The sequence below is a fragment of the Plectropomus leopardus genome, chromosome 21 (genome assembly GCF_026936395.1).
Source record: "Plectropomus leopardus strain MGB_pleo_1.0 chromosome 21, ASM2693639v1, whole genome shotgun sequence".
Classification (NCBI taxonomy): domain Eukaryota; kingdom Metazoa; phylum Chordata; class Actinopteri; order Perciformes; family Serranidae; genus Plectropomus; species Plectropomus leopardus.
The window spans coordinates 14,585,288-14,598,438 of record NC_142196.1 but is presented as its reverse complement, the minus strand read 5'-3'; the positions used below and the strand labels follow the sequence as shown (position 1 = coordinate 14,598,438).

Sequence of the window (13,151 nt, the reverse complement as noted above, 5' to 3'; positions counted from 1 at the left end):
GTGTAAAGCTTCACAAAAACAACAAGAAAAATAATTCACTTACAAAGTTTGTCTCTCAAGCTGATTGTAAGGCACCACGCTGAGATCGACCCTGAAACTGTGACTTTAATCGCATCATGCCAATACTCCTGATTAAGGTTGCCAAGCACAGAGGGACATGTAATATAGTCCCTCTGACTGATGACAAATTAAATTGTAAGTGACACAATATGGTGATGCTGCATTATGCAAGACAAATGGGTTATATCCACTGCAATTATTGACTGCACTGAGAGCTGTCAGAGATATATGAACAGCTCAATAGCTTTCCTTGAAATAATAAACCTTTATTATTATGCACTCAACTCCCACTGGAGTAGCCAAAAATAGTTAGCCAGATGGACACTGGAGTGGTTACTTTTATCAGATTTTGTTGCAAAGTTGTTAAAAAAAAAGCTTGGGACATATTTCAATTGCACATATATTGGGTGAGTTTCAAGGGAATCATTTTTTGCAATTTCTTCTCTCCAGTGCTTTATGAACTCAATTATCCTGTCCACAGACTAATGGCTTTAGAATTGAGGCCCAAATCGTAATAAGTGTGGCATTCCTCCAGCCCTCTCCGAACCTTGGAAAGGCTGTGGGACCAAACAGTGGCGGACCACCAAATATCACATTCCCTCTCTGCTTTTTTCTCTCTGTGAAATCTTTGGAAACTAGCCATAGAAAAGGCACTCAACCAGCAGAACCTTGACGGAGTGGGAGGGAAGATGTCTCTCCTCCTTTGTTGATTAATGATAAATCTCTCCAAGGGTGCATGTATTTAAGTCATAGCCTCACTACCCATGCATAAAAAATCTTGCCTAGAGCATGTGTGCCAGGTTCCTTAAGAATGCCATACTCACTCAGTGCTCTCATTAATTGCTGCTATTGGCTCGCTGACAGAATTTGTGCACATTTAGGAGTGAGACTTTGCCATTTCCAGCATATGGAGCCATTGGTCTGAATAATGAAATGAAATTGCCCACTGGTTCATGTAAACTTGGTATGATAATTCATTAAATTAACAAGTTTTTCTATGTTGTAAAGCAAGCTCAGTACCACGTGTAGCCATGTGACTCCCAACACTCGTGTATGCTCTGACAGGGTCGTCCCAATGGAAGAGATACAGTCTCAGAAGATGAGATAGCACACAAGTCCATGGGATCAATCCGCATTACCATAGCCATAATCGCCTGGATTGATTCTGCAGCAAAAAATTATCATACCTGAGGAATGGCTCAATTTGTCCAGCACAAATTGATGACACAAAGGGAGGTAGGGACAGTCAGTGGGGACCTCAGAGGGAGATCATGGTCCATAAGAGCTCTGAGCAAGGAGATCAATAAGGGCTTGCTGGGCTTGGCTTAGTGTCCATAATGTGATGTGTACACAATCGATAGCCTCCCCGAAGCTGGCAGATGGGCCACCGGTGTGGCGTGGGTTATTTTTCTTCCCCACAGCATCTTTCCTGCCTCATACTAAGAGTGATGGCGGTGAAGGCAGAAGTAGGGGTGTAACCATGCGACCACAGGGCTGTCACTGATGACAGGACATTTAGAGAGGAGTTAGTGGGACTATTGACTGCTTTCTGCGGGAACTTGAAGAGAATGAGGAAAGGTGATTCTCACAATTTTAAGAATAGTGGTTGGGATGACAGGTGGCTGAAGATGGAAATCAAGAGAGGCACAGAGAAGAGGCTCAAGAGAGCTTTTAACTGCGCATTTTCTTCTCTGGATCAACTTCACACTCCCTACTCGGGTCTCCCAAGGGATCTAATAGTACCTTAAAGGAGCTGTGGAATTGAAATTGTGAGGGTGGCTGAAGCGCATTCACTTCCTTGATGCTCAAAAGATATTCTACTAAACTGCTGTGACACTGTGGCGGGCACTATTTTTTTTAGGCTGTCCCTTGCTGGTTTTTGTTTTTTGTCAGGACATTTTGTCAAGTGATTTGTTTTTTCCATGATGTGTTTTATAATGTGCTCAGGAGTAAATAGCAAAGTATTCAGGGAAATCCTGAGGGTAGTGTATAAAAATAAAAAAGTCATGTGACATTCGATAATTCTCTGTCTTTCTCCATCTGTCTCGTCTCATTGTGAGTCTCAGAGTGAAGCAATTTTTCAGCACAGTCATGCTAAGCCGTCTTTGCAGTAGAATAGGTGAAGGGAGAGTAAAAGAGCCTGAATAGCCGTGGACAGCTCAAGCATGTCACACATCACCTAATCATCCGTCTAAGCCAATCAGGTCCCATGACTGGCCTGACCATGACCTGACTGCATCCTGAGGTCTAAACCGTTACAGGAACAGGGAAGATAGAGAGGTAGTTGAGAGAAAGGGCTTGCGTACAGTAAAATTTGTCATCTTCAACTTTATATATGACTGACTTATGACAGCTTGCATTTGTTTGATAATTTGGCATTTAATTTAGCTGTTCATCTTCTTTTTTTTTTTTAAATATTAGCTATTCACAATAAAAGCAATAACCTTTTTATACAAGCAGCACAGTGACATGTTGCTCTCTAGGTTATCATCTGAGACCAAAGTGCATGCAGGTAGCTTGGTCAGCAGGTACCATTCATTAATTGAGTAAAATAAATTAGCAAAAAGTTTATAGCAAAATACTGAAAAATTTTCAAAAAAAAAACAAGTTTTTTCCAAGTTGCTTGTTGCCTTTCCCCCCATGTTTTCAAAAGAAATCAAACCAATTTTCTCAGGATTCAGAGGTTTAAGTGCTTATGAAAGACACCTGAAGGCAGCACAAGAAAACTGATGTTACTCCAGGTGTTGAAGGGTTAAACTACTGTTCAAAGAATTGCTCTAGAAATCTAATGCGGTTCAGTGAAATATCTTGTTTCATTTCCTGTCTGTTAGCTTTCCCCTCAAGGGTCACTTCCAGGTCAACTGGCGTGGCTGCGCTCGTTTCCGTCTTTTAATCCAGCCCTCACGGCATTTGATGCTATACTTAATGCCACCGCACATGCAAATCAGGGGCAAAGACGACTGAGTCCAAGTAATTGATCTTCTTAACTACTCCCACTCAATTACAGTAGGTTAATGCAAGCCACTTCAGCATTGCTCATCCTAATGCTCAAATGCCATTCGCCGGTGTCCGTGTGCGAGGAGGACACGGGTGTGTAGGAAGGTGAGATTGCATGGGTGTGGGTCAGTGAAAACATTAATCACTTTCTCTCTGTGTCTGTGAATCCGTCTGTGTGCAAGTCCTTCCGCTCGGCAGCAGTTCGAAAGGGTTCACTTGCTTCAAACTGTGGAGCAGTAGAAGATTAAGTGTCTCCTCTGAGACACTTAATGTGTATCTAAATAAAGAATAGTTGACCTACAAAGAATGATTGACCTTCAGCGTGCATTTTTCCAAAATCATAATTATTCTTGTACCTGTGTCTGAAAAATTCTCCTATGCAAGTGACGCAATTTACCGCCAGTAAGCTTATAAACTGATCAAAATCATTATCTCATACTCTAATCTACTCTGCCACCTCTGGGGCTGACTTGGTGCCAAGGTATTCAGCAACAGGAACACAAGCAAAGGTCCTCTGATCGAGTGGCTTGGCACCACCGGATGAGCCTCAAATATGCTTGCCAAAATGTTCAGGGGCATGGAAGCGATGTGCGTCCTTACTGTGACTGCGCAGTCTTTCAGCTCGCTGCCAGGCCAAGCCCAGGTTGCTTCACTTAGCTGCTAATAGGTTTAACCTAATCAGCAGCAACATTCATTTAGTGATAACACTTCTTCTGCTGAGCCATGACACCCCCTTGTCTCAATTTTGCCATCTGTCTTTATCCTTTTTTCTCTCTTTTTCGCCTAATAGAAAGAATTTCTTCCGACTATTTCAGGCAGTGCCACTCGCTTATGGACACTTTTTTTTTCCAGTGTGTCAGCGCCAGCTAGAGGCTAATGGATAGACTGTGGAAATGGCTGACCCCTGAACACTTATGCAAAATCCTTGAGCTCCATCCCACTTTTATGTGATATTTGCTGAATTAGGCAAGTCTAAGGGGGCATAAAATGGCTGTCTCCAGACTGCACTGTGTAAATTTATGTAAGATAATCAGTGTGCTCTGCAACTTGATGTGGCTTGTGATTAGTATTCAGGGTGCCTTGTTTTCCTATCTTCATTTAGACTCTTCAATCTTTGTTCGTTACATTTTAATAGGTTTTATATTGCTCAGGTCGTTGAGGACAAAAGAATGCAGATTTTTCAGTGCTCTGGATTTCAGCTGATTGTTGAGGTTATGCTGCGGTGCTATAGTGTGTAGAACAGCAACTCTTCACCTGTGTGGGTGGAGGCTCTGGGCTGAGCAGAGTTGAGCTGTGGAAAAAGGACATCAGCTAATCCCTGCAGTATTGTAAGGAGTTATATCTCTCCTCTGGTGCAAGGTAGAGGCACAGATAAAACATGGAGTGGTACTATAGAAGCAAAGAGTCCAAGGATGAGAGAGCATGTCTCACTCTGCAACAACAAGGCACACGTACTCATAACATGATGTCACAGTCAACACTTCACATATATTACACTGTAAAATATGTCAAGTTGACATTACTTTCAAAAAGAAAATCTAGGAAACAAATTGCCTTGAAAACGATAAGTTAATATAACTATTAATCCTAATTTATGTTTACTTTTTTTTATCTAATTGTTATATAAACTTAAAATGTAGTAATATTTACATAATTTTGTGAATTTGTTGCAACTTAAAAATGACAAATTTAAGTAAGTCAAAAACTCATACAAAACCTCAGTCAGAACATCTAAGGTCAGATTTAATCTATTAAGGTCAATAAATTCTGGCCAAAGTAAAGAGCTGCAGTTGAAACGCAGCCTCATGCTGCTCTGACCTTACAGGATTATGCAGGATGTTCTTACCCATCCCTTTACTGAGCAGACGGCACAGGGAACCCTATAAAAGCATTGCAAATTTCACAAGAACAAACTGAACTTTTCCAAAAGCCTGTTTGCAGTTAGTTTTCTTTTATCACTGAAAGAAATAAATTATATTCTGAGACACACAGAGGGAATTTGAAACTTTTGCCGACAGGTGGAGCCAAAATCCTTTCATCCTTTTATCTATTGTAGATGGCTTCACACACACACACACACACACACACACACACACACACACACACACACACACACACACACACACACACACACACACACACACACACACACACTACTCTCCTTCCAAAATAGATTTCTGGCCTAGTTATTTCCCCTTATTTAAATTTTTTCCTCATTTCATAATCTCTCCTGCAACATTGCATTCATTCTTTTGTCATTTTAGATTACCATGTTACCTTTTTTTGTCCTTATAAACAATACTGTGACATTTCTAATATGCATAAGAGGGCTCATTTTCATTCATGAACACTCCCATAGGGGCTTTTTGCAAAGATGGACCCTTCATTAGATTATACTTCACACCTTTCACCATTCATTTATGCCTCGTTTTCTGAACTTAAATCAGACATCTATTATTATTCATATGATATACCATATCTGCCATAAACAACTAGCCATAACATGCTAATAAGGAGAAACAAAGTGATAGATTTCTATCTTGAGTCAGCATTTTTTGGCTGATGCTTTTGTATTTATATAAATTCTGAACATTTATCACGGTTTTCAGTGTATTAATAATTATAATAAAAGTTTACTCTTGAACATGCATGACTTTCTTCGATTCTGCTAACATTTTTTTTCCTCTCTGTGCTCTCTTTACAGATTTTAGCCATCATCTCGATCCTGTTCATCGTCCTCTCCACCATAGCTCTGTCTCTCAACACCTTACCAGAGCTTCAGGTCACAGACGAGTTTGGCAACGCCAACGACAACCCCCAGCTCGCCCACGTAGAGGCTGTGTGTATAGCCTGGTTCACCATGGAGTACCTCCTTCGCTTCCTCTCCTCTCCTAATAAGTGGAAGTTCTTTAAAGGCCCACTGAATGTCATTGACTTGCTGGCCATCCTGCCCTACTATGTCACCATTTTCCTAACTGAATCCAACAAGAGCGTCCTGCAGTTCCAAAATGTGCGCCGTGTAGTGCAGATATTCAGGATCATGAGAATATTGAGGATCCTGAAGTTGGCCAGGCACTCCACAGGGCTCCAGTCTCTAGGGTTTACTTTGAGAAGGAGCTACAATGAACTGGGGCTGCTTATTTTATTTCTTGCCATGGGCATCATGATATTTTCCAGCCTGGTGTTCTTTGCTGAAAAAGATGAAGATGCCACCAAATTCACAAGTATCCCTGCCTCATTCTGGTGGGCAACCATTACGATGACAACAGTGGGCTACGGTGACATTTACCCACAGACTTTACTTGGAAAAATTGTGGGTGGGCTCTGCTGCATTGCAGGAGTGCTGGTAATCGCCCTGCCCATCCCCATTATTGTCAACAACTTCTCTGAGTTCTACAAAGAGCAGAAGAGGCAGGAGAAGGCCATCAAGAGGAGGGAGGCACTGGAGAGAGCCAAGAGGAATGGCAGCATTGTGTCAATGAACCTAAAAGATGCCTTTGCCCGCAGTATGGAACTGATGGATGTAGTGGTGGAGAAAGGAGACAACAAAACTTCTCTGGACAACCACCTGTCACCGAGCCGCTGGGGCAGCTCCAGGCACGCCTCCTCAGAGACAAACCTGAAATCTCCAGATAAAAGAAACCTCGAGCCACAGAGCTCCCCTCACCGTATCACCATCACTACCACTGGAAGTCCCCAGCGGACAAACAGGACCCCGCAACACCTTAATGCACAGAAACTGGAGGAGATGTACAACCAGATGACCAAGTCACAGTCTTTCACTAACCTCAACACTACGAGCTCCATGAGCACTCTGAGCACAACCATGACTGCCCCCGTCTCTCCGAAGAAAAGCCACAGCCCTGATTTTACACTAAAAGAGGAGGTAGAGCTGGAGATGAAAGAGGTCCAACCTTCCTCACCAGATAACTTTGCGAGCTGCTCGGCAGACTTAAGAGAACAAGGTTCAGATAAAGAAGAGGAAGGGCCCTGTAAAATCAGACACCTCAGAGCACCACCCCCTCTGGATCTCAGCCAACTAAGGGCCATGGACGACAACTCTCCTGGCATCAAACTCAAAGACGGCCTCTATGAGTCCGTCAACCCAGGTGATGGATCAGAGCTGCACATAGAGGAAGGGGAGAGCTTTAACAGTGCTGTGGATAATGTCCAGAGCCCCCCCATAGGTAACAACCCTCTTAAAATAAAGGGGTTGCAGGTCAACTTCACCAAGACCTCAGCTGAAGGCCCGCTAACACCACCCAGCACTACCTCTCCTGGAGACATCAGCTCCAGCATCCTGGAGGACGAGTCCCCGGAGGGAGAGACATCACCGCTCATCCCCAGCACAGAGAAGCTGCTTCCAGTCACAGAGGAGGAGACCTCGCCACTGTCCCCAAAGAGGCTTGTTGTAGACACCCCACCCGGCGATGAAGATCCAGCCACAGAGAACCACGAGGAGAAGCATCTGATGGAAGTGGCGGGTGCTGCACCTTTGTCACCCAAGACAGCAGCACAAAATTGTACCCAAGGTGTGGTCGGGGCAGGTGAGGAGGTCAAGGCTGACAGCAACCAAAGTGGACACAAAGTAGAGAACCACATGTTTACATCAGATATCCACCTGATACCCGGGGACGGCAGCCTCTCTCCGACCTGTGAAACCAGCATGTGACTGTAGGAGAAGCTCTGAGGGACAACAGACCCACTGCGACCTCAGCCTGGTGTGTGGGAGAGCTGGAGGAAAAGACAAACGATATTTTTGCATGGCATGACAAGTCCCTTTTACTTGTGTTGTTGTGTATTGCTGAAAAAGAAACTGTAGCGCTCCATGCAGATTTGAGAACGACTCTGGGGCAAACAGTGGGATCGAAGAGGAGGCTCACAAATAGCAGCAGAATTTCATTGACTTGTGTAGACATTTCGGTCCTCCCAATGTACATAGTGACAGTCTCCTTTTTCTAGCAAAAGAAGGAAATGCACAGAGGGACTGATCTGTAAAAAGCATGCATTTAAAACAGACAGATATTTTACGGTGCTTAGTTTGCTGAAAGCGCTCCACTGTAAATACTAGGACATCTAAGGCAATGACAATGCACAGGATGGCATCGGGAAACTGTCACTGAAGGTACAAACATTTGTAATGTGAAAAGGGAGGGGTGGGGTGGGGTGGGGGGGTTGAACTGAAAGCCCTCAGACGGGGTGTTGCATCGTAGCGACCTATAAAAAAAAACATATCATTACCTTTTGTGGAAATGCAAAGTGTTCCCATGACGACCCTGTAATGTTTTTTCGTGTGAAAAATGGTGTACGAAACTGTAATGTTGACATTGTTGCTTTTGGTTTTCATAACGACTGTTGAACTTTCAGTTGAGCATCCGATATTCAGTCTTTGATTTAAAGACAGCGGACAGGAAGGACACCTTAATTCTCCCTAATAACGCATACACCTGTAGTTGCCAAATGTAACCAGTAAGGACAGGAACTATCAGTTACTACCGCTACTGAAAATATTTATCACATGGTTTCAGAAGTTACAAGGTTTAACATATTTTATTCCTTGTTCATGCCTTTTGATTCCATCTGAATCACAGAAATTAATCTTATTTACTCTCCAACATCGGATATATACATCTAAAAGTAGTTTTAATAATAAAATATGAAATAAGTAGGTATAGATTGGTTGTAGGAAAAATTCTACAGTAGGTAAGTGAGATAAAACAGAGTTATGTATTCAGCACAGTAGATCTGGTCATTAATACACGTATAAGCTTTATCTATTTTGGCAATTCATAATGGATAGATTACCACAAAATATGACAATATTCCTTCTGATATCAATGGACCAAATCAAGCACACTGACAAGCTTTCATCTATCTCAGCTGCATAGTGACATATACGGTAATAACATGTATTTTGACAGTAGTTATATTTTTGTTTTCCTAATGGTTTGTTTACCTGCATTGTGTTCATTATCCTCTTCTCAGCGCCCTGATGTCATTATACTACTGCGAGTTTATCCCATCCTGCTGATAAGTTTAAGGCATCTTTTTTTTTGTATATCCGTAGTGTCTTGGACTGTAATTTATTGTGTTTTATTGTGAACAAAACTATTTTCAGTCAAACTTAAACCCAAAGGAGTTCTTTTCTCTCTCGTCTTCTTTCTCGCTTCTGTTTTACACTGACTGAAAATATCTGTTGTATGTTGCCTTTGATTCCAATTTTTTTGCTGGAATATTTGTTTATCATTTCAGCATGACACTTGGGATGAGTGTACTACAGTAGTGTTTGTGAAAGCCACACAAACCAGAATGGTACTGACATGAAGTATGTGGGTGAAATCAAAGTTTGTTTTATTGGTTTTTTTTTCTGTTTCCTGATATTATCATGTTTTTTGTTCTCACAGAGAGGTGTGGATTGTGCAATACCGCATACTGCAATCTATGCAGGCCAAGAATTGTGGCACTTTATTTTCTGTCTATGGGATTTGTAAGTGTACAGGCAGAAATTACTTGTATTTTTCAAATGTTATATCTTTAATATGAGGCAAAACAGTATTACAACTACCAGAATCTCACAAACAATGCAAAGAGAATTTGACTTTTACTTTTTCGTATTATATGGCTGGCATCATGCTGTCTATGCCAGATATCAGTGGACCTCAAATTTGATTATCTGTGGGAATAGGGATCCAAATTGACCACTTTGGGCCTTTTATATTACTGTTAGATTTACATAATCTAACAAATGTATGTGGAAGATATTAAAATAATCTAATTTCACTGGCCACACACAAAGGATTTTATGTTTTTTGTGAATTAACGTTGAGAATGATTCTATTTTTTCTAAACCAAAATGGAGCACGACCACAATTTCCTGCCATATGGTGGTTGAAATGATGCGTGCCTTTTCATAACAATGCTGTTTATGAGAAGGTAGCAAGTCATTTTGCTTTGTTCATATAGCACTGTACAGAAAAATCTAATTTTATAGGAGAAATCAGGTCTTTATGTAATAGATACAAGTAATGTTATTGAGTTCTCAGGTTTTCTATAACTCTCTGATGTTCTGATTGGATAGATTCTCTGTTTTTTCTTTCACAGCTAATGTCAACTAGTTAACTTCTGTACTTTTTTGAAAAGGTGATGTTGTCAAATCCACATTGATGTCTTGGCTCCTGGAATAAGGAGCAGCAATATTTCTCCTTCCTCCTGGGTAATCTGTGTACCGCCATTCAGTATCCACCCCCATCAGTCTTCAGTGAGGCAGGAAGGAGCACAAACAAAAGGACAGAAGTTTGAATTGTTTAACTTGTTTGAGTTGAATATGGGCAGAAGGAGAATGTCTAACGCCTGGGACACACTGTCTTTGTGAGCAGCACATGTGCGTTTGAGCAGCACAGGTGCGTTTTTTTTTTTTTATCACCACCCATGTTAAAAGGTCAGAATAGCCACAATGCCTGCGTGAGCAGCACTGCTCAGGTGTGGAACATCTAGAGCAAAGATACTCTACTTGCCTTGCCCAGGGGCTACTTCTGCAAAATGACAGGAGGCCAGGGGCCAGTTAAAAACCTCTTAAGGGTCACAGAGGGGCTCGAGCCATCCCAGCTTACATTAGGCAAAAAGACGCGTACACCCTGGAGGGGTTGCCAGATTATCGCAGGGCTGACACATAAAGACATTCAAATTCACACCAAAAGCCAATTCAGAGTCAGCAATCAACCTGCATGTCCTTGGACTGTGTGAGGAAGCTGGAGAACCCGAAAAAGAAAAGAAAAAAGAAACGCACAGAGCCCCCCACCCAAGGTCACAAAAGTAAAAAGCAAATGCAGTCTGTCACCTTATTTGCAGTCAAAGTACAAAGAAACCCAGTGTGAATCGATTCATTTTCTTTGTGAATTGCAAAATGGTCAATTGGCTTCCTAGCACCCTGTTTCCGGCCAGATTTAGCCCAAGAGATGAGTATCTCTGTTCAAGAGAATAGAAGGCTCCCCAATTTTTCATGCAAAGTAAACAGTGAAATTGGTTTTGATAATCATATTGGCATTATACCACCTCTCAGTGCTGTCTCAATGTATATATATCTGTCACAGACACAAAGAAATACAATTATATCCATTTTACTCAAACTTTTGTTTCTCCAAAATAAAAGCCCTTTAACAGTGTTTCTTTTTCGACAGGATCCCATCAGATGTCGACACAATGCATTTTAATGTGAAATATTTGCATGACTGTGTTGTTGACAGTGCAGTGGCTTGCAAGGCTCCATAAATGAGCTGGCTTTTACCTCGGAAATACAGTAGTTATAGCAGCAGGAAGCTCTGCAGCAGCGCTGCAGCAACAACACTGTCTCTGTGAACACCACAATCTTGCAGGCCACCGCAGTTCAGTGCTGCTCATGTCTACAGTGTGACCCAGGCGTAACTGACCGCAGTCAGGCAGGAAGAGATCCCTACTGTCACTGAACTGATACATCTGATTATTTCCCATGCTGACACCACTGAGTGCTCCAATCCCTACAGCTTCAGAAGCTCTAACCCCATGGCATGCCCTCAGGCACAGCGATCAATGGGTGAAAGGAAGGCCAGGATTAGGGAAGGCTTTGAGAGTTAAAAGGGGAGATAAACTGCAGTCCTCCGAAATGGTTCCATCACATCAGTTGTGGTCCATATTTCCTTTTGTCTGTGTACATACTGTATGCCCAGACCAACATGATTTAACTCTGTAATCAGAGATCCACATGAGAGCTCATGGAATTATCTTTGAAGTGAATGATCCCTCATTGGAAACAGGTTCTTTGGTACTCTCCAAAGTAGGTCAGCTGTTGTTGTTTGGGTTTTTTTCTTTATGAACGAAGGTTCGATGATAACCTTCCTGTTAAAGCTATTTTCTTTCTGTACCTGTATGTTCAATTTTACCTTCATCCCTTGTTTGTAGTGATCATGTCTCCGTGTTAGCCTCGAGTAATCCTTCATTTTGACAGGTAGGGTAGAGAAACAAGGGATTTTCGGATTGATCAGCTATATTCCCTTGGGATGATGTTTGTGTGGATACTGAAATTAATTCTGTGAGCTGACAGCAAAAGGACTGTGCTCTGTCTTACTGTCTCACAATGGCATTATCATGTGTGATACCGTACAGAGTGGAAAGGTTGTGTCTTTATTTTCTCTGAGAGAATGGGTATTGTCTGTGTCACTCATGCGTGCTTACCGAACCTTGCTCCCTAAAAATGCAACATTGTTTCTTCTTATGTCTCTGTGTATTCTGCCTCTTACAGTTTATGATTTTTTTTTTCTGTTGGGCTTTTGGAGAACATTATCATTAGACACATTCTGAGCTACAGACTGTTTTCTGTACAAAGCAACATCTTTGTATGCATGTAGTAGTCTAAACAATTATGTGACCACAGAACACTTTGTTATGGTACATGTATGTCAACATTTCTGTAGAGCATTGTTCCCCATTACGTCTATTAGCATATGCAGAATAACAAATAAATGTGTATATAACTCATGTTTGTGTGTCTGGTGTTCTCTACTCTACAAATGAGGTGTTGTTTAAATAGGCCACATCTGCATTTTCTGGATGCTTTTTTAAATACTTAATAAGGGTCATTACACAATATGATACAGATATAGATATTGCATAGTTGTTTTTCATATCCAAAAATGCAGACAACTCAGCAACTGGCCGGACTGGCTAATAAATGATTTATCACTGTAGAAAAAATGTATTCCATTCTATTAGATGCAATTCATTAATCTCCATATTTCTCTTGTGCACTGCTGCCAAACAAATACTGAACATGAACAGCAAAACCAGAAGCTCTAAAAGAAAGTAAAGATGTTGTGCATTATACTAATGTACTGGCCTATTCTCTTTGTAATGATTGTATCACATGGAGCTAGAATGACAGTATCTGTTACATCCATTGTACCACACAGGATTATAATTACAGTATCCATTACTAAACAAGTGTCGATACGTAATAGGTGGATGAGGATGTTTGCGTGTTTTTTTTGTTTTGTTTTGTTTTTTTTTAATACTCAAATCTTGTATTAGCTGTAATATGCACCCTATAAAGACAACAATGCAAG

The 13,151-nt window shown here is 41.5% G+C and overlaps 1 protein-coding gene across 3 annotated transcripts in view; it reads left to right on the top strand.

The window, feature by feature from the left end:
- Positions 1-12,567, top strand: part of kcnb2b (potassium voltage-gated channel subfamily B member 2b) — a 101,296-nt gene extending 88,729 nt beyond the window's left edge. For all 3 annotated transcript variants that reach the window (XM_042510585.2, XM_088071889.1, XM_042510584.2), the window contains one exon: positions 5,762-12,567. In XM_042510585.2, coding sequence (XP_042366519.2) covers positions 5,762-7,729 — 1,968 coding nt within the window. In that variant the 3' untranslated portion in view covers positions 7,730-12,567. The remainder of the gene's footprint in view (positions 1-5,761) is intronic.
- The last annotated feature ends 584 nt before the right edge of the window (positions 12,568-13,151 follow it).